The 22,500-nt window shown below is 36.9% G+C and overlaps 1 protein-coding gene and 1 long non-coding RNA gene across 18 annotated transcripts in view; both read right to left on the bottom strand.

The window, feature by feature from the left end:
- Positions 1–569, bottom strand: part of LOC136846986 (uncharacterized) — a 28,222-nt gene extending 27,653 nt beyond the window's left edge. The window contains exon 1 of the long non-coding RNA XR_010855568.1: positions 1–569. This exon is cut by the window's left edge and continues 380 nt beyond it. This is a non-coding gene — a long non-coding RNA (uncharacterized lncRNA).
- A 4,910-nt stretch (positions 570–5,479) lies between these two features.
- LOC136847104 (uncharacterized) overlaps positions 5,480–22,500 on the bottom strand; it is a 335,956-nt gene continuing 318,935 nt past the window's right edge. For 16 of the 17 annotated variants that reach the window (XM_067118428.1, XM_067118422.1, XM_067118421.1 and 13 more), the window contains 11 exons: positions 22,372–22,460; positions 20,764–21,572; positions 14,768–14,961; positions 13,856–13,925; positions 13,052–13,292; positions 12,381–12,829; positions 11,087–11,352; positions 8,045–8,274; positions 7,629–7,819; positions 7,207–7,287; positions 5,480–6,493 (listed from right to left, as the gene is read on the bottom strand). In XM_067118428.1, coding sequence (XP_066974529.1) covers positions 7,214–7,287; positions 7,629–7,819; positions 8,045–8,274; positions 11,087–11,352; positions 12,381–12,829; positions 13,052–13,292; positions 13,856–13,925; positions 14,768–14,961; positions 20,764–21,572; positions 22,372–22,460 — 2,613 coding nt within the window. In that variant the 3' untranslated portion in view covers positions 5,480–6,493; positions 7,207–7,213. The remainder of the gene's footprint in view (positions 6,494–7,206; positions 7,288–7,628; positions 7,820–8,044; positions 8,275–11,086; positions 11,353–12,380; positions 12,830–13,051; positions 13,293–13,855; positions 13,926–14,767; positions 14,962–20,763; positions 21,573–22,371; positions 22,461–22,500) is intronic. The other variant, XM_067118423.1, reaches the window with a different exon arrangement.

Genomic DNA, 22,500 nt, shown 5'->3' with positions numbered 1-22,500 from the left:
CCATGTAACAATAATCTCCCATCCACACCATGCCCTGTATAAACTGGAGGGATAGTCTTTATGAAGTGCAATAAAATTTTCTCTAAATGCAGCAGGTGTCTCATATCGAATCTCAGGTTACATTTACCTGAAACGCGTTTTCAACAGCCACAGTCGCCTCAGCGTTTTGAAGCAGTGTTTCGTATAGCGACGAATTCCCTCGGGATTAAAATTAAACTTCTACATGGCATGGAAATTACCCAAACATGGGCACCGCCTCATCCTTGTCAAGCCCCTGACTTTTAGCACTTAACTGTCAATCAAAAGACGATCAAGTTCATGGCGAGAATTCGGGGCCGATCAGAAAATTAACTTGCATTCCAATTTTTGAGATAACGACAGCTTATAAATCACTATTAGCCCACTTGATTTTTTTCATCAGTGCTGTCTGTAAGGCATCCACAAGAATGGCATATACGATCGTGAGTGAAATCTGCCATTTACGCAATAAAACGGCCTACCAATTTGATTTAACGCGCGCACACACTAATAAGACTAACCCGGCTTCATTATGGTCTCCACTAGAGTAGTAAAACCTTGGTATTCTGTAGACCTTGATGCCAACAAAACCAACACCCGTCACGATCGAAGGAATCGCTTGTTCGACCATTAAATAGTTTGTAAGAGCAGTACTGTATACAGACGAGGAAGAGCAACGAAAGAAAACGGGAATACCATGGGATCCTTAAGAATAATCTATTTCTTTATCTATCCGTCACAAAATACGCCAGACATCGATGAAATATGGGAGTGCAGATGAACTTGATGCAAAAAAAGCAAATGGTAATACGTAATACATAATTAATGAAATAATAACACTAATAACAAAAGCAAGAAATTGTTATCATTACTTTTCGAAATGAAGCTAAGCAAAATGACAGGGACAAAAAAATATTAGTTGAAAAACTCTGACAGTAGCCGCACTGCCAGGTAGCTTGAAAGGTTACTCTCCGTAAAAGCAAGCATCTCATTAAATTTTAAACAAGGGTTATCTGAGCTGTGTAATGACATGTAATCAAAGCATTCCTTTCCAAACATACTCTCGAGTAAGGTGTTATTATTGCAGTGGCCGCCGACAGGGCATAAGGCCCAACTTTTTAACTCGTGTGAATCGAGAAGGCTGCAGTTGTCATGGGAACCTAGATGACAGATGTCTGGCTGCTTAATACTCGCTCTTGCCTTTTATTTTCTTTTTTTTTTTTTTAGGAGCATGAGCCCGTGCTTCGTTTGCAGAGAATATCTTCGTAGTAAAAATAACATCATTTGACATTGAATATATGAGGGATTTTGTCGTGATACATTTTTTGATACCTTGCAACATGTATGTGGAATTTTATAAAGCCTAGAGTCTATTTTGGACTGAATGTTGCGCTGAAACACTATCATGTTTACATTTTGCACTGAATGTTGCAATTAAATACTTTGCATTTCAGTTCTGACGTGAATGTTGCAATGAAATATTTCAACGGTTTCCATTTTGAACTGAAGGTTGCAATGAAATATTTTGTATTTCAATTTTGAACTGAATATTGCAATGAAATATTTTGACGTTTCCATTTTGAGCCGAGTATTGCAATGAAATACTTCCATTTACTTTGAAATGAATGCTGCAATGAAATACTTTCATGTTTACCTTTTGAATGGAATATTGCAATGAAATATTTTCACATTTACCTATGGAAATGAATGCTGCAACGAATTAATTTCATGTTTTTGTTTCGAATTGAATGTTGCAATGAAATGCTTTCAAGTTTCCATTCTGAACTAAGTTTTGTAATGAAGTGGTCTCATGTTGTCATTCTGAACTGAATGTTGCAATGAAATACTTTCACATGCTTCAATGTTTTTCGTATGAGTGCACAATCGGGAGCAATGGAAAATAAAACTTTAGTGAATTCACTAACACGCACCTTACCAACCAAAAGGCACAGAAAAAAAAAAAAATACGAACATATAATCATACACACGCTCCTCCGCAAAAACTCTCACCTATAAGGGACCCTTGCCCTATACCGGCCAATGAGCTGGTCTCCGAAATGCAGATATTAAGTGGATGGGAGCCAACGCTGGGAGAAGAGGAATTGGAAGATGATAAGAGACGGTGGCCAAAATGGCGGGTTTGGCCCGGGCGATGAGATCCCACACGGCCATAAGTCACACACAGAGACCTCACTTCAAATTAGAGACTTATTTTTCTTTTGACTTTATTTTTATTTTTTATCACTTTTTTTTTCAAGCTCTCTATACCCGCGGAGCTCTTCTGGCAAAGCGCTCCTCGGGTTTCTAAAAGCACAATTCCGACTGTTTACGACCGGCTTATTTCTTATTTATTAAGCTTTTTTCCCTTCCCTCGCCATCACCGCCTCCAATGACCGGTTGATTTGCATTTTAATGAATTTCTGTGACTCGCGTCTGGCATTATCCCATTCGAGCGGCCGTAATCATCGCAAGATCTATGATTCTTTTCCCATTCATCTCCAATGGAGATGTGTAGGCAAGGCCCCGCCGAGAGCCGTCAATTCCGAAGGGTTTTCGTGTGAATCTCGGAGGCATGCCTTTCCCAAAAACATCAGTAGCCTCAATTACTACGGACGGGGTCGTATATTCTATTAAGACGGCTCCCGTCGGCTTTTATCTCCTTACGAATCTGTCATTTATCCCGTCTCCTTTTTTATCATCAGGTTACCTTTATTTTGTCCGTCTGTCTGTCTCTCTCCACCTCAATCCCATAGCGTCCGCCGTCAGGAATGTAATTGTCCCATACCATGATGGCGGAGCTGTGATAAATGAAGCTTTTTTTCTCCCTCCCTCTCTCTCTCAGGTTGGCCGACGGGCATGTGAGCTTATGGCATGGTGCACCTTATGTCAGTCAGCCCTTGCATGCAGCCGGTCTGGCCTCTCCCCAGAACATGAAAGCTTTGCCGACTGCATTGCAGCGTTAATACAAACCCAGTACTTTTCCGGTCCATTAATATAGTTTTTTCTTTAGACCGCCGATGATTTAAAACTCGGTTTCTTCGGCAACCTTTATCCCGAAGAGTAAAACTACCTCACACTGGTTTTGTATATTGTTTACTTCAGCGGACAATATTACTTCCTACGTTTTGTCTTCTTCGATTGAAGGCCCTGGGGCTCGCAATGTAAAACTTACCCTCAAAAGGTCAATAAATTGTCTGATTAACATCATCTGTCTTTATTCACGTCATACTTTGTTCCGATATTATCTGTGTGCGTTACAACAACGAACATTTCTCATACGGCATGTGGCTTACCCACATATTCCTCAAGAATGGCGAAAGATATATATATATATATATTTATATGTCCTATGGGGGATAACAACATTTAACCAATACAGCTATATAGTGACTGCCCATATACATTACACAGGGTCCACGAATGATTCCTTATGCTTTAGGGTGTCAGTGTCTGTGCCTATTTCAACTTCTCATTGGTCATTTGGGGGCGATAATACGAGTGTGTGACACGAAACACATATTATGCATACATACAAGGGTACATTCACTACCAATCTGTTACATAAAAGATAAGTTCTTTTTCACAGGGCTTACATTAATAACATAATGACATGAACGATTAGGAAATCGTTGTAATTAAAAATCAGTACCAATATGTAAGATCATGTTGCAGTATACAACTTACCATCTATATCTATGTTTGTCCATCTGTTTCATTTACATATATCCAAACGTGTGCATTCACCCACACTCATATAAAAAGTATATATGGATATGGTACTGTAGTTCCCTGTCAAATACATGTTAGACTTATATGTCAATTCACTATTATGATGAAGATGCTTAAGTGTGTTTGTATGTATTGTATATAATATCAATTAAATGCCACAAACTAAGCATCATAAGACACACGCGTTACTGGAATAAATTTGGAGTTTCGCTTTTCTTAAAAACAGAAATTAGTTCATTTTAACAGCACATAATTACCGATCTTCACTTGAGATGCAAAATGACTAGAACAACATTTATTATCAACGATTATTATTGGTGGCGTGATGACAGACATTTGTCACCATTTCCTGCGAAATCACGTAAGTGATGAATTACAAAAACTGAAGCATATCTCATCAAATATTACAGCATAAGTGATTAGAAATATTTCAAACACCTTCTATAATGCATCTGGTCTCTCGGGCAAATCTTTGCATCACTATCGAAACCTGATATTTGATTATATTTCCTTCACCCCTCCGTGAAATGAGAATACAAAAGGCGTCAATACCAGAGATTTCATGTACAAAAACTTTAATGAAAGCGTCCCTTACTGATGCCAGAACCTTCGAATGAATATAAAAGATACACATGAATGGCCAGAGTTTGCTTAAATGGTCACTGAAAATTCGTACAATGCAAATGTCCCCTTTCATTTTGAACACTAACCTGTTCCATTTGTATTCATATTATTATCAATCTTATGGGCCACTTTGGCATAATTTTGCGCCTACAGTGTCAAATTTTGTATTACTATCATTAGTAGCGTCAATATAACAATAGTCTTGCTTTTAAGTTTTCCAAGGAAATTTCCCAGACTATTTCGAATGTCATAATGAGAATTATCTTTAATAAAACGAAACGTGAATAATCATAACGAAATGCCTCTGATAATTTTTTTTCCTCCGTCGGATTACAAAAGAGATAAAACTTTAAACGAAACTAAATTTTTATTTCACATAAAAATAAACTCTCTCTCTCTCTCTCTCTCTCTCTCTCTTTCCTAATGTCTTATCTTAGTTTCTAAATATTATCACTTCCCACATGCAGATGGTGTATGTATGTATGTATGTATACTAGGTGAGCGTGTAAATATTATACGATTTCATTTATGTACGTATGCATGTATGTATGTACAAGAAAAATTAATACCAACTACATACATCCGTCACCAAGGGTACACCAAATATGTGGAGCTATAAAATCAAGTAGTCTTTTGTAGGTATAAACGTCTGTATAGGTAGACATTCACATAATGAAGAACAGTACATTTATTCAGTGCCACGCATAAGAAGTATACCAACTATAAAACAACAAGTTATTTGTTAATCTATATATACTGATAAGTGTATATGTGTATATGTATATATATATATATATATATATATATATATATATATATATATATATATATATATGTATATAATATATATATATATATATATATATATATATATATACATATATATTATATAATATTATATATATATATATATATATATATATATAATATATATTATATATATAACATTATATATATATAATACATATATATTATATATAATATATACAGGTATATATATATATGTATATATACATGAACACATATATATAATGTATATATGTATATATATATATATATATATATATATATATATATATATATATATACATATTATATATAATGGTCACTTATGTGGGTTAGTAAACACAAGAAAAAGTATTATGCTTACACAAAAGATCTTTTCTGAAAATGGCCTACACTGCTTATGGGAAAGAATCTCACCGACTCTCATCTTGTCCACCTGAAACGAAGGATCGTAAGTTGAGGAAGCGAAACGGCAAACAGACACTACTTTTACAAGCGATTAATACTTTATATGTATATATCTATTTATGTGTATTCCAGCTTTAGGAAAACATTATGTCGGTGTATGAGGTAAGTGTAGCTAAGCTCGTTCCTACTTGGAATTTGGGGCCATTCCTAATTGAGTCCTCCAATTCCAGCCATCCTACGACACGAATCTGCAGAGAGGTTCCTCTACTTTTTCTCTCTCAGGCAACAAGTGACACTTAAATACGAGGGAGAAGGCCAAGACACTCCTCTATACTTTCTTCAGTCTTACAAGACCTTCTTAAGGTTAAATAATATATTCTCTAAGCTTGAAGACTTCCTCAGGCTTTGAAGTTAAACAACCACACAATCTTCCATAAGCTTAAACAGATTTCAAGCTTACAGAGTTCAGGCTTAAATGATGCTTTAAGCTGGATTAATATAGGCTTGAAGACTTTGAAGTCTTGAATAATTTTCACAGCTTAAAACTTCCTTGAGCCGGAAAAAATTTCTAGTTCAAAGGCTTTAACAAGATTATATCATTTTACAACGTCGAATATTTTCTCGAAGCGAAGTCATTTTCAAGCTAAAATTCTTTCTGAAGCTTACGTGAAACTTCAAACTCAAAGACTTCCTCAACAACCGGAAATCATTTTTTTCAAGCTAAAATTCTTCCTAAAAGCTTAAAATAAATTGGCAAGCTTAAACAGCGTTATAAGCTTCAATATAAATAACCTTTCAGACCTATAGACTTCTTCAAACTTAAACACTTCTGCTCGGCAGGATATCCTTATGTTTACGGAAGAACTTGGCATTGTAAAAGATTGCAGTCGCAGATGCACAGATCCTGCAGAATTCTTGATATGTATATCTGAAAATATATATAAAAAAACATTAATAACTGTCTTCGCTCCATAAGTACATGATTTTTGATGGGTTTTGTTCTGATGACAAATTATGATCCATTGTAGGTTTAGCTCAAAATAACCACTTTGTTTTAATGCCTCATTTCGAGATAGTAACTTTACATTGCCTCCATTGATTTTGTTTTGAATAAACAAAAGAATCAATCATTTTAGTGTTTATTATCCTCACTGTTATCGGTAACTATCCTTATGCAATGGGAAGACAAAAGCCATATCTACTTTCTTGATCATCATATAGTTAGTTAACATGGATGTAGTAATATTAGTTCTATCACTATAATTTTCAAAATTTCCGTTGTAATGAAAAAAGTTTGCTACACTAAAAAAAACGAAGTTTACATTTAAAAAAATCAAGCACCAAAAAATAAAAAAGTAATATTTTCAAAATTATTTCAGTCACGTGTGATAGAGTTATAGCTATGTCCACCTCACTAATTATTCTTCAATAATATTTTTCATATTATCTCAATTTTTTCCCAAAGGACCATTTCCATGCATGAGTAAGTCTGTCTGAAATTCGAATATGAGAGAGAGAGAGAGAGAGAGAGAGAGAGAGAGAGAGAGAGAGAGAGAGAGAGAAGCACTGACATCAATCTAGATTCTAAAAGGCACTACTACAAGTCTATTTTTTTTTTTTTTACTTCCTCACATACTGTACCTAAGCATCAATCAGCCAGTTCGCCTCTCATAACTTCGTGTAACTGATACCAACGCGCCTGCTCATCCAGCACCGACGACTCTGGAGACGGGAGGACTTTGTTTAAAAAAAATATTGCTGAGGGGAAAATAAGACTTTTTTATGAACGGTTTTACTTGTATATCTAGTCTTCTATAACTCCTGGTCGAACATGATCTTAAGTGGGTATTATACTAAGCAAGTTAAAGGTGTCATTGTAAACAGAAGTAAAGTGACCATTTAAGGGGTTCTTAATTTTTTATTTAAATTTTATTCTTACTTTATTTATTCTTATTTTTTCGATACATGCATTTACAGCATAGATAGACAAGACTAGACTGCTGTTATCCTAGTGCGAGAACGAACCCAGGAGACGGTTCTAGAAACGAGTCTGGTTTACAAACCCGAAAGGTTCAACACGACTTCTCCGAGGAATTCATTGGGCTTGTCGACGTCGGCCCGATAATTCCAGGCGGAGACTTCCAGGTGCCGTTTTGGAAGGTCTACTGGAGAGATATTCGGGTAAACCATCGTTTGGTTCCATTCGGGACAACTGCTCAGCGTAAGGGAACGAGTTCGGCGCTGGTTTTCCAGGCTGGCGAAGGAAAGGCAAGTGTTATTCAAGCGCCCATAACGAAGGTCACAGTTAAAAAAAAAAAAAATATGGCGTTATACCCATTTGTTTCAATGACTACATGGGATGACTTTCTTGCTGTCATGCAGGGAAAGGCAGAAGAGTCATGCATTTTCGTGAGGATTACAACGCAAGTATTTCACAAGATTCTAAGTTATATTCCTGCACGAGAGAACGCATCGGTACCTGCGTCCAGGCAGAAGGTAGACTTTCACGAATGGATCAGGGCTCGTGATACCAGAGTCCTGGACCGTGAAGAGAGACTTGGCCCTCAGAACTGTCACGTATAATATGCACGCCCGCGAGTCATAACACACTTGTAATTGTACCTCGCCTAGGGCCTGTTGCTGTTGCTGCTGGTGGTGGCGATGGTCGAATTCCGGATTACTGCTTCTTCTGTCGGAAGGCCACGCGTGCTGTTGAAGAATATGATTTTGCTTTTTAAGAGAATACGTCCGTCAAATTTCGAGTAGTGGAGAGATTGGGAGTCCTTCCTATTTCAGTTTTCATTTTAGCGAATAGGAAAAATCGCTCTTATATACAGTAATTTATATATATATATATATATATATATATATATATATATATATATATATATATATATATATATATATATATATATATATATATATATATATATATATATATATATATATATATATATATATATATATATATATACTGTATAATTCGTTTTTTCTGCATGTTCCGACTTTTAAATTTTTGGTGTAAGTTACAAATATTTCTTAGTATCTGACTGAGTTTTTGTATTTCTCACACCAATCTCAATAAAATTTTAAGATAAATTTTTGCATAAATTCCCCGGCTTTATCCACATCAAACATTACCCAACAATACTCAAAAACAAGTGGGTCTTATGTCATCTGGCTATACCTACGATATCCCAAAGTCAGAAACAAAAATCAAACAATTTTAGAGCTTAATATTTGTCAGAAAATACCTCAAGTAATTTTCCTCGTATTCGTCGAAAAGAGTTCAAACCTTACAATAAATTTGACGTGATATCGCCAAACATGTGCTCGTAAAGAAAACAAAATTATGACTTTTCTCCAATTCCCACAATGGCACAATATCCATAATACTGAAAAAAAATATTCTGAAGGTTTTTTTTTTCTGATCTTCTCAGTGCTCTCGGTTTTATTTATTTTTGGTCAACATGACTCATTTGAAGAGGAATTGCGAAAAGAAACAGGTAAACGATTACAATGAGTTCACATGCGATATTTCTTACTTATAAAAAAAATATATCAAAGTAGCACTGGTCTTAATAACCACTGCTGTTTGATGCTAGTCTACAGAAACTAATCAATCAATTAATACTGGAAAGCAAAGGGCTGCAGTGAATACGAAATATAAAGGAAACAATAAATTATGCAGCATGTGCTAGCACATACTACATTGATTACCGAATTTCCACCTGCTAGGTATAAAGGTAGCAAGTCCACCCTGGCTCCCCGACTTTTTTTTTTTATCCTCTGAATAATGAAATTCATTTACCAGCAATAAACAGTTTTGTGCATTACTTCTCCCTCTAGCCTAGTGATTAAATGTAATCATTAACCCTAAGATGGATATGGGTAAGGCTAAGGATATGAATGAACTTGTTTTTTTTGCTGTAATGTAACTGAGGGGGTCAGGCAGCTGCAAGAATACTTATATTACGTTAGGATAGTTATGATAGGACAGGACAGGAGGATGAGGAAGAGGGGTACAAAGTATTTTTAAAATATTGTCCAAGAGTGGATAATCTGAATATAGGCTCTAGCAGGTAACATCCTTTCGCGCCGACGTATTCTGAAGGTATTCAGTACCTCACATTAAAACCTGTCAGATTTCCTGACTATCCATCTGTTTCTTTCATTATGTAATTACAAGTCTCCAAAGAATGGCCTTTTCTCCAAAATAAACGTTATGCAAAACGTTACGAAGAAATTTCGTTTTCTGTGAATCAACTACATCAAAGAAAACGTATACAGTTTTTTTCTAACGGTAACTAAGCGGTATTGGACGCGAGGTTTCCACGCAATAAACTAGTGTCTCCTTTTTTAAACAAGGAAATACCATTCAAGCTTTCGCTAAAAAAAAAAAGCATAAAAAATTCACGCTGCACCTTTTAATCATACTGCAACACTAGGGCATGTTGTGCCAAACAGCCTTTTATTGTCACCGTTCTAGAGGTATTTGCGAAAAAATCTTGTGAACTTAAAAAAATATTTTTATGCCATAGAGTAACATTAGTTCTTATAACAGAAAGATGCTAAAGCCTTTGGTGACCACAGAACTACGGCAACTTTGATTTCCATCCTATACAGCTTTTTCTTATTACCAGCTTTTTTTTTATTGTATACGCAACTCGCTTAAGTGAGCATAATTAAATTTATTTATTTGCGTTTTATTTCCTCTTTATAATCTTGGATCTGGCTATTATTTTAACACTCTTCAGTTACCAATTATAACCTCAGGAGCTGGTTAACACTTCACGAGAAGCGAATACATATAAGGGCAGTACACACCAACACACACATGCCATATAGTGTGTGTTTGTTTAACATATATACTGTACACATACATACATCATACATACATACACACACACACACACACACACACACACACACACACACACACATATATATATATATATATATATATATATATATATATATATATATATATATATATATATATACTGTATATACATGCCTTGGGAAGTACTTACACCCAAGGGGAATTATAACTGATGAACACATCTGGCCAGGGCAGAATTCGAACCCAGGTCTTTGTTTAGATACTGGGGCAAAAGATCGAATCCCGGCAGGGGGAGATCCATTTATCGATTATAATGCCCCTTCGGTGTAAATTATTCTCAGGGTATGGCGAATCCTATTTTTAAAAAATTATGTATGTGGCTTAATATTTGTGAATAAAGAAACACTTTTGTGTGTGACGAAACTTCACACACACACACACACACACACACACATACACACACATTTATATTATAGATATATATATATATATATATATATATATATATATATATATATATATATATATATATATATATATAAACAGCATGACGGGTATATGGACTTGATTATAGCCTACGTTTCTGTTGAAATCCGACGAGTTCACATTAACAAACACACAAGTGGACATAGCTATAACCGCTGAACACAACAGTATTTTCTGAACTGAGGAACTTACCTTGATTTTTCCAGTTTTCGACGAAGGACGGTTTGGCGGCACTGGACTGCTACTGCAGCTGGTGTATCCAATTCGCTCATGACTCCTCCATGGTTTGATATTCTTTGGTCCTTCGCTCGTGTCCTTGGAGACGATGATGGGGATGTTGGTCTCCCTCCTCATCTCCAAATCCATGAGGGAGGTGCCCTTCGATACGAGAGCTCGCTGTGAATTCTGTTGGCTGGCGCCGATGGGCTGAGGGCGCGAGGTCCTGATGTTGATACAATCTGCAAAGAATTTTTTTTCTTAATGCAGAATGATTAGGTGTCCTTCGCTATCTCTATAGGCTATGAGGATACTCAGAGAGGATGATAATGTCCTTAAATAAATAATAAACATTTTCTCTCTCTAAAAAAAGCAGAGGGAGGGGAATACCGTTTTTCAGTGTCTGTTATTCCCCTCTGCGGTTGCTGAATATAGAAGTTAGGCCAAAGGCCAAGCGCTGGGACCTATGAGGTCATTCAGCTCTGAAACGGAAATTGACAGTAAGAGGTCTGAAAGGTGTAACAGGAGGAAAACCTCGCAGCTGCACCACGAATCAATTGTTAGGAAAGGGTGGAGAGTAACATGGAAGCTAGAGAAGGAGGGGAATATCGCTTTTCAGCGTCCGTTATTCCCCTCTGCGGGGAGAAAAGCAAATGAGATCACGAGTTCACTTGAAGGGAAATGCCAAAAAGACCTGGCCATGACAAGATCTCGAGGAGGCCAAGTAAGGGCCTTTAACCCAATGAACTGTTCTGTAAGAGAAAGTTCAGATCCACCAGTCAACACAGATGGGAAGTCGAAAACCAAACTACCCTACTCACTCACTGGTCGAGGAAATATTAATAGGGATATAAATTTGGAACTTTACTAGAAGGAAAATGGTGATGGAAATTTCAATGAAAGTAATGTAAATATATCAGACACAAGAAACTCTGTGTTTTACTCAGGTTTATCTCTCTCCTTCTATTAATCTGTTTTTCCCAGCATTCCAAATTTTCATATCATATCGTCATATTACTATACAAGTGGAACTGTCTTTACATTGGCAAAATAACCTTCATATTATTTATTTCTGTTCATTGCTGTTTCTGGCTAAAAGCTTGGGATAAGGTGGTCTGCTGTAGCTGAGTCTATGTGCTTTGTACTTTCTTGAATAACTGAATTTGACTGGCTACTGAAGACCTAACCGAAACAGTACAAATAATTACCTTTATCAATCACACTAGAAGAGAATAAATCAAAACGCCATTACAGAGCACTTCCAACTAACCTGCAGAAGCAGGCCGTTCATGAAGGACATGTCGACTTAAGGGGGAACCTCGAAATGCCGTTGAAACTGCCTTTGAACTTTCGTCGCCGTCCAGGCTCCTGGTGTCGTTAGGTACGCCTCGGTCCGGTCCTGGAAACTCGGGGCTCGTGTGCCTGATACGCGAGTTAGAACCCAGATGGGGGCTGGATTTTTTGGAGGAGTCCGAATATCTCTGTTCACCATCCAGTTCATCCGGGTAGTTGTTTTCTGAAGACTGATTCCCATTGATGTCCAGAGGATCGTTGATGGGATCGTCATCGTCCTGTTCATCTTCATATCGTTGGTGAGGGGGAGAAGGATCGTTGTATCTGGAGTCGTAACCTACGGCCATGTTACGAGGGTCGCCCTTATGGGGTGGCCCCTTCGGCAAGTTTTTTGCTATGCGTTTGCCGGTTATCATGTTGATGTCACTGGGTGAAATGAAACGAGTTATGCGTGTTAAAGATGGGGTAATTTCTTCCAAGCTGAAGCAACATTTAGAAAATTAGGCTGAATATCTAATTAAAAGGAAGTGTAGCTGAAAAGATCATTCCTCTATGTTGGAAATAACTGCAATAGCACAAAAAACACAAGGAAATAAGCTTGAAAATGTCAAACATACATTGTCTTTGTTTATCTGCAGCCTAACATACCTGCGGATGACAATCTCCACTTCAGCATCGTCCCCAGACTGAACAACGATGCCCTGAACTTCTTCGTAAGTGCGATCTACCAGAGAAATCCCATTCCATTCCAGCACCAAGTCTCCTTCTTTGAGCTGACCCAGTGAGTCTGCGACACCGCCTAATTGAATGCGGGCAATGTAAGCGCCCAGTCGACCTCTGGTTCCTGGGATCTCCTTGCCTCCTACCACCTTCATTCCTAGGCCGTTACCTGGAAGGGCGGAAGAAATGGAGTCAATGAAGTGGCAAATGGTCTCCTAGAAGCGGGGAGGAAAGTGTGTCAAGTTCAACGAATGAGATGCTACCTGGTTGACAACCTCACTTGCGTAAGTTCAACTTCCAACTGACTGTTTTAACGCGAGTATGCTACTCCTGATTAAGAGATGGTTAACTAACCGTTAGAACGCTATTGACCAATTTTGAATGCTCTCGATTTCAAGATGATGATATAAGCACGATGCAGTTATTATTATTATTATTATTATTATTATTATTATTATTATTATTATTATTATTATTATTATTATTATTATATTAATGATTGCATGTTCACTTGGAATAGAAGAAAATGCCCAGCGACCAAGTGTGCAAGTGTCCACGAAATAAGAAAGAACAAGTCTCATAAAATTCTTCGGACGAATGTTACTATGTCATAATTAATTCATTTAATTGAATGAGACGTAAATAAGGCATGCAAAAAGGGGTTCATAGAAACCCGAGAATAGCAAAAGATTTCAATATTATCGAATTATTACTTAAGGTACTGAGACTTACCAGAGATTCTCCTGTCTTTGGGGTCTCTTGTCAGAAGGTATCGCCTTACTTTGGATGGACGAGGAGCTGGCTGAGAGTGAAGAGAAATTTTCGATGCGTTAAGTAAGAAATGCTAGAAAATTTCACTTAAAAGTTAGACAGCCATCATTAACTCATTTCCTAAAATGGATTTTTAACTTTAAAAATTAAATATTTGTTATATTCGCTTTTAAATCATGTTCTGCAATAGATTCTAAATGAAAAGAAATTAAGAGAACTATAAAATAAGATGCCAGGCCTGTTCTCTTCAAATTAGAGCTCACCGAAATGCTTTGGAAACTAAAATCTTGAGCCTCTCTGAAAGAAAGAGAAAAATAGACTTCAGTTAAAGAATATCAGTTGTAGCAGAAAGTCTTCTAATAGAATTGCCTCATTTCAAAAGAGAACATAAGTGGAGACTGTTTACTGAACACCAAGTGTAAAGACGTGAGGACGGAAAATGCTGCTGAAGTCCTGAAATGCAAGAAGCACTGCGATCATGAAGGCAAGACCTGGGGTAGACTTAGCCGCAGCGAAGAGTGAAGATTATTTGTGCCTCACCTAAGCAGATGCAAGTGGAGAGATAAACTTAAATCAGAGTGAAGATTAAAGTTTTCTTCCTTCGCTTAGCAGATGCTAGTAGAAAGGTAATCTTAGGCCACATTGAAGATTGAAGATTTTTTGGGGGGCGGTGGGGTGGGGGGTGGCTGGAGGATGCACCTAAGCAGAAGCTAGTAGAGAGGTAAACTTAGGTCACGGCGAAGATTGACCTCGCCTAAAACTAGTAGAAAGATGTTAACTTAGATCACAATGAAGATTGGAGATGCTTTTCTTTGGCCTCATCTAAAACAGATGCTGCTGAAACAAGAAATAAAGAAAAATGGGGGCCCTCACCTTTGGTCTCCTGGCAGTGTCATTTTGGCCAGGCGGGTAAGACGTTTCGTTATGAGCCGATGAATAGTTGGCGCTTTGGTGGTGGTGATGAGGCCGATAGTAATAACTGGCGTAGCCTGGGCTGCTGCAGTATTCCCTGTCCTCCGGTTCCACAGGTGAACTGTACTCGTCTTGGTATTCATCTCGGATCATATCTGTTTTGGGTTGTGGTGATGGAATGGGACGTCATATATGGGTGTTAATGTTGATGCTTGTATTTCTTGTTTAAAGACTGTATGCGCCTAGGGCTAGTTTTTTTTCTTTTATAAAGGGACGTGTTAGATCTTTTCTTTCTTTTTTAGGTAACGTGTTAAACTTCTACGTTTCCTTGGTGTTTATTGAGCTTGGGTGCTTGACTTAGCAGTAGCTAAAGAGAAATGTACGCTAATTTTCGAATGCATTTTGGATGAGATAGGGTGTTCCTGGAAAATGGATTAGACGGCATATATATTTTGCCGCAAATTTTCTCTTTCTCTTTGCAGAGTAAATGCTCGTACTTCGGCGCTGATAAGGATATGTGGTCTATAACAAGCACTGTTTGCTTTTAAATTCAGTAGATTTATTTAGCAATGCTGGCAAAGTATCACCTTCTTCGGTTTTAACTTCCCTTGTTTCTCTTTTTATACTGGACGTGATAGTTCAAAATCTGTCTCTCTCTCTGGACCATTTAAGAAAAGGACCAATTATTTGATTAGAGCTCAAGCTACTGGCAGCTTTGCCACTAAACATAGGGTCCTTAGTTATCAAACTTAAGAAAAAAAATATACCTGAGGGTATATATTTCAACATAATATTTTCTTCTATTTGAAAATGTAAATAAGGTGTTTCATACGATCTTTTTATAGGATTTTTCCACCTCATGGCAGCTATGGGGTCTTGACCCTACCATGAACATTCATAGGTAAAATGCTTTATGCCCCTGCAGTACTTAAAATCAAATCTACCATTTATTTTTCACATTCAGGGGAGCAATTATTCTTTCCACCCTTTCCAGAGGAACAGTAAGCTCAGCCAGACGTACCTTACTCACCCCTGTCAATCACACAGCTTCTTTATAGCAAACATGTTGAAGTATCTCATTTGTAATCCTGCTAACTCCCGCCGTATTTTTAAATTTCAGTCTTACAGCTTTCCTTCTTGCATACTCAGCGGTCAACCACTTCCACAAGCAACTTCAGACTTACAGTAACCCCTACCACTCTTGCATCAGTCCGATCTGCCACTAGTCTTTCTTCTACATTCAGCAACTCGCTCCATTGACACGGGACAGTTTCATTTGTAACATCATACCTTAATTTGCCTCTATTAATGCAATAATACATATATATATATATATATATATATATATATATATATATATATATATATGTATATATATATATATATATATATATATATATATATATATATATATATATATATATATACTGTAGTATTAGCACTTACGTTAATATTCCAGTAAATATTTATGATACTGGGGACTAATTGCTTTTGGTAAAATATGTATTTTATTTCTCAACTGATTCTTAATATAGATCTGATTATTTCGTGTGATTTTACCATCCGGCATGACAAGTTAGTTTAATATATATTTTTTTTTCAATACTAGGTCACTGATAACTACTTGAAAATATTCCTATGATTATCGATCATCACATGTGGTTCAAATAATGGTTAACAATTGAACGCTAAAACATTAAACTTTTTATCTCATATATATATATATATATATATATATATATATATATATATATATATATATATATATATATATATATATATATATATATATATATATATATATATATATATATATACACATATATATATATATATATATATATATATATATATATATATATATATATATATATATACATATACATATATGTATATATATAAATATATTATATATATATGTATATATATAAATATATTATATATATATATGTATATATATATATATATATATATATATATATATATATATATATATATGTATATATATATATATATATATATATATATATATATATATATATATATATATATATATATAAGGTAAACAGGAAATCTTAACAACCTGTATTCTTTGTACTTAGCGATTTATAATACATTCGATGAAGTTAATATTCATAATAGCTAAATCAACAATTATTGACATTTTCCCTTAATACATATATAGATACATAATTATATATATAAATATTTATATATATAATATATACATAATATATATATATGTATATATATATGCACCTATACCAGTATATATAAACACAAGGGCACAGAGATATAAATACAATATTCAGACACATACATGCACACAAACACACACGTGCACGTATACACACACATACACGCAATATACACATATAACCATGAACGAAAGGAAAGAGTGGGCACACAAAAACATTGAAAGCAATTTTTTTTTGGCATATTCATTACACACTCAATAAGTCACATATAAAGATCTGATGGAGAACGAAAAGAAGAAATTGGCGAAGTTAAAAGACCGGGCTTGATATTCCTATATAACTTTTTTTCTTTTATTTAACCAAATGATAGTCGGTTTAACAAATGACTGTTGGTTTATCCGGCGAGATGGTCTTACTTTTTTTTTATCAAATGCTATTGTCATTCATTCTTACTCTCGTTTATTCTGCCATTCGTACATACATTCGTCGCGAGGTTCTCAGACATTCTCGTCAGTGCGGAAACAGCAACGTTTGTCGTTTATTCCTCCGTTAATTTGCAATGCTTTCATGTACTTTTAATTCTGAGCTTCTATGAGTGCTCGTGGAACTTATTCAAGCGTAAGTTTTAAGTTATCATCGTATGATTACATCTATAGCCTTCAAATAATCGTAACTTAATATTTATCATTAAGATTAACAATTAATATGCAGCTGAACAAGTGCCCCTCCTTCCTTAATTATGAAAATGACTACAAGCCACTTATACTCCTTCCACAGGCATTCGCTTTCATGAAGACTTACTTACAAGACACTCACTCTTAAAATATCAAGGAATAATCAAATCACTTTACCTATTCTTCTGTTCTTCCATGAATTAGACCAACAAGGGCTTCATAAAGCATTGGATTCTATCCCACAGTAACTGTCTGGCGAAGCTACAGAAACAAAGCAGTCGGCTAAATGGACATGTTTATCCCTTTTAACTCTACTTCCGTGACGTCATCAGCCAAGGACTCAAAAGCCGTTGGCTTTGCGACCGGAAAAGTCTCTCAACTAGAGTCTATGTTTCATGGTTATATAGGAATCACGCAAGAGAAACACCAAGAGTATTTCAAATAACATGATGTATTTGAAGGTCAACAACAATTTGTTTATTGTTTACATGCTATAAACAAATATAATGAAATGGAATGTACAGTGACATAGACATCGTTCCTCAAAAGCAAGAAAGACACATGCAGGGGAAAACACAGAATGTGCTTGACATGAAATAATGGGCAGTGGATTGCCTAGGTGACATCCAGCATGTACAGTTGCCAAGGCCCGTTGTGCATTTGTTTTTTTGTTTTTATTTTAAACTGCGAGGGGTTGCCAGGTGGCGCCAGGCGAGTGATTTTTCTTTTATTATTCCGAGCAAGTTGGCAACATCCAAGGGGCGGAGAAAAGACAGGGGGGGCTCAAGGCGGCTCGGAAAGAGAAACAAAGACAGGCAAAGATTTTTCTTTCTTTTTTTTTTTTTTTTACATTTCACTCAGTAGAAAGGCAAAAGAGAAAAGGCGCAAGAAAAGAGGATGAACGAGGAGGAGAAGACGACGCTCTTGTATTAACGATCAGCCCCTTGGAACGCCATCTGCTGGGGGCAAGCACCTGAGCAGCGCCCACCTGGTGACGCCTCTCCTAACTACAATGAGAATATAGCAGCTCAACGACCCGCCGCCTTCTTTGGTTTGTTTATTTATTTATTTATACTGTTAGCATTCGTTCCCTCGGGAACGAACCTCACTTTTTTATTATCATTTATTATTATTATTATTTTTGTCCCGCTAGCAGTGACAACTAACAATTGAACAAATTTTTATTATGTATATACTGTATATATATATTTATATATGTATATTTTTGGGGGGTAAAGAGAACAAGACGGACCTGACACGCTACTACCAGGAACTGGACCTGTCATGGGAACAGCGTGTTTTTTTTTTTTTTTTGTTATTTTAGAAAAAAATAATAATAATAATTCATATTATTATTATTTTTCATAATGTATCTAACCGTCACCGGCCTGCCTGAACACACTGCGCAGAACACATTGCACTTCGGTAAATGGCTTATAGAGTATAAACGATACTGGGATTGAAGACACCATTGAACACAATAACAAGAGCGAGAAGAGGGTTCGACTCACTGGTTTACATTATGGATTTCTGATATTTTCCCTTGACTCTCCGAGTTCGATTCATTTTCCATTTTCTCTCGAGAAATAACTGGAATTTAGCAGACAACTTTTATTTAAACTTCCATTATTATCTTATTTTTTTTAGCCTCTAAATGTGCAAGAGAACGCTTCATAATCCCTTTTTCTTCTTTTTATAGATTAGCTGATCGCTTGCGAGCAAAAAATTTGGAGGTTAAATCGTAGGATTAAATATGAACTGATAGATTTCAGAGTACTGGAATCACGGACACTATTGAATGGAAGTGGCGGGGCTAACGAACGCCTCATGGGACCGACTGATTAATATTATATGCGTAATATGTATGTATATGTATATATATATATTTTATGCATATTTTTGCACCAGGTTTCATTAAAATCTCCGAATAAATAAACTGATATAGATATATATATGTAATAATTTTAACTGGTTACTTTAAATATTAGTATCATTAGCTGATATACATGTAACATTATTGATATCATACCATTAATATTATCGTTATTATTATTAGCATTATTATTACTGTTATCATTATCATTTATTATTACTGATAATAATTACTCGTCTCTCAAACGTCATGAGTGAATGAATATTAAAAGCACTCATCAAAAAGGTCAGAAATTATTCAATAACGAAACCCACGGGAGAAGTGGGCGTGGCTTCCATCAACTGTAACGAGGTTACCCTTTAATGATTTGTTTTTTATTTTCTCTCATAATCATTTACCTATTTCAGGGGGATAATTGGGGGGATAAGGACGTAAGGCACAATAACTGAGGAAGGAGAGAGAGCAATGTCGTGGAGGAGGTGTGCCGGCGCGCGCGCAAGCGCAGGCTGCAGGCAAGCAGCCCAAAATCCGCTGCTTGCGCTGGCCCGGCCCGCTCCACTTTATTGGTCGAGTGGACTTTTATTATGTTTTTTGTTCTGTTTTGGAAAAACACTGAGGATAGGAAAAACAAGTGTATAAGCTACCGATATGCTGGAACACTCGCTTGAGAGCTATTACTGTTATATCTATGTATATATAATATTATGACTACGGTGGTCTTCCGTATTTTGAGATATGATGCGTCAGTCGTCATTACATAAAAGTTTATTATTGTTAGTATTATTATTATATTATTATTAGTATTATTAGTTTTTTCTTTCTTTCAAGGATGACGTTACAATATAATGGTGATGAGTTATCTTACATTTATCGTAATCAAATGAAGATATCTGACTAGAGTCGTTTTTTTTAATGATAAGCATTATAACTAAGTGCACTGTTTTTTCCCCTATCATCATCACAATAAAAAAAACTTTGACTAAATTCCTGCTTTCTTCCTGTTAAATCACAGTGTTTTTTTTATATTAATTTAGCATGACATTTTTTTTTTTTGCTTCTTAAGATAGTTCTAACGTTTCATTACTGCATGATAAATATCGATATTATTACGATAGGCCTGGAGAAAGACAGAGACCAACAGCTCGACACGAGAACCACAACACACAAGAAACACCACTTACTTCCGATACCGTCTCTGCACGTCATACTTGCCTCTGTGAGACTGGCTAGTGATAGGTGAACTGCCTAAGTCCTCTAACAACTTTCGTGAACGGGTCGGCATGTCGGGAAGTAAGGGCATTGCGGGAGTGAAGTCACTCATGCTGTCACTCAGGCTGTCAGCCGTCAGAGGGGAGAAATCGGACAGCCGCTCATAGAGGGCGCCGGTGAACTCGTCACTTTGGAAAGTGGAGGCGAGGCGGGCCATGGACCGGTCTTCTTCCGTCATGGGGTGGCGAGACGGGGAGGGCCCTCGGGAGCCGTAGTAGTGGCGAGGTGAAGTTCTTGCTCCTGGGGAACTGCCGTAGCGGTTGGGGGGCGACCCGCCCGTCTTGTAGGGGGAGTAGCTGCTGTAGTATCCAGAAGAAGGGTCGCGAGCATCCCGCAGGATCTCGTCTATGGATCGTAAGACACTGGTGGTGGTATCACGAGCGGACTGAGGAGGGCTTAGGTCGTAAGGTCCCAAGATTCTGGGGTCGGAGTACCCAAGCTCCGCGCTTTCTCGCAACCTGGCCAGGCGGAGCAGCTCCTCGTGAAGTCGCGAATTTTCCTCGATCTGTTGCCGCCTCCGCGCGATCTCGGCTTTGATTTTCTGTTTCTTCTCCTCCCGCGAGAACAGGTCGTCTTCGTCGTCGGAGGCGTATGGTGAAGGGTGCCAGGAGCGAGGCTTGCGGGGCTTTCTGCCGGGTTTCGTGCGGGAGACGCCCGTCAAGGCGGGGTCGTACATGCCGCCTCCGGAAGTGGCTGTTCGAGCCCAGAAGTCGGAGACAAGGCCACTTTCTGAGCTCCTCCTTCCAGAACTTCTGCGGACGAAAGGTTCCGGGTGTTAGTTGCCTGAAGAACAATATTCACCAGGGACAAATTCTATGCAACCTAAAGACTCAAGCGTACTCGGACACACTCATAAACACCCCAGACCTTCATTCATTCTACAAGGTAATTCCTGTCACTCCTGAATGTGCGTTTATCATTTGCTTTATTCTGCGCATGTTTATTACTTAATTGCAAAATGCCTCGCCTTTCATCCGAAATTACTATCATATCCTACTCATAACTATCTGGGAAAAAACAAATGAAATTAATGCAAGCATGTATTGGAAATATTTAATGCAAACATTAACAGTCAAGTGTGCTTCCATATTTTATGCCCTTGCATCCAAATTGTAGCAATGTAAGCCTTAAAACCACAAAAACTGGCAAACATAATTCTCTCAAATCTGTTATCCTGGCTAATCTTTCCTACAAGCACATGGACAGTAAGCAGCCATAACCCGCTAAGTAACAAATAAATATATATGAACTATACTAAATAACCTACTGGAACCATCAGTATACAATATCCTACAAAGTTTATATGTATATGTTATGAATATTCATTACTGTGTCTTTTAACTTAATCTTTTTTAATTGGAGGTTGGTCTTGCATATCAATGTGCTTTTATTGGACATGCAAACATACTTCCAGTTTAATCCATTTGCTGCAAAATGTAAGAAAGTAAGCATAGTAAATTAATAACTGTGACTCTCTCTCTCTCTCTCTCTCTCTCTCTCTCTCTCTTACGCGCAGGTAAGCAACTGTGCCCTATTGCAACTGTCACTCACCTGCCTAAACTGAGCAGACGAGCCGCTAATAGATCATCGTCGTCCATGCAGTTTATCGTCGTGTCCCGCAAACCGCTCGAGTACAAGCTCTGTGGGGCAGAACAACGAAGCACAATGAGAAAAAACACA

Source organism: Macrobrachium rosenbergii, chromosome 16 (genome assembly GCF_040412425.1).
Source record: "Macrobrachium rosenbergii isolate ZJJX-2024 chromosome 16, ASM4041242v1, whole genome shotgun sequence".
Classification (NCBI taxonomy): domain Eukaryota; kingdom Metazoa; phylum Arthropoda; class Malacostraca; order Decapoda; family Palaemonidae; genus Macrobrachium; species Macrobrachium rosenbergii.
Note: the sequence above shows the minus strand (reverse complement) of the source record. Positions and strands in the feature narration are given on the sequence as shown.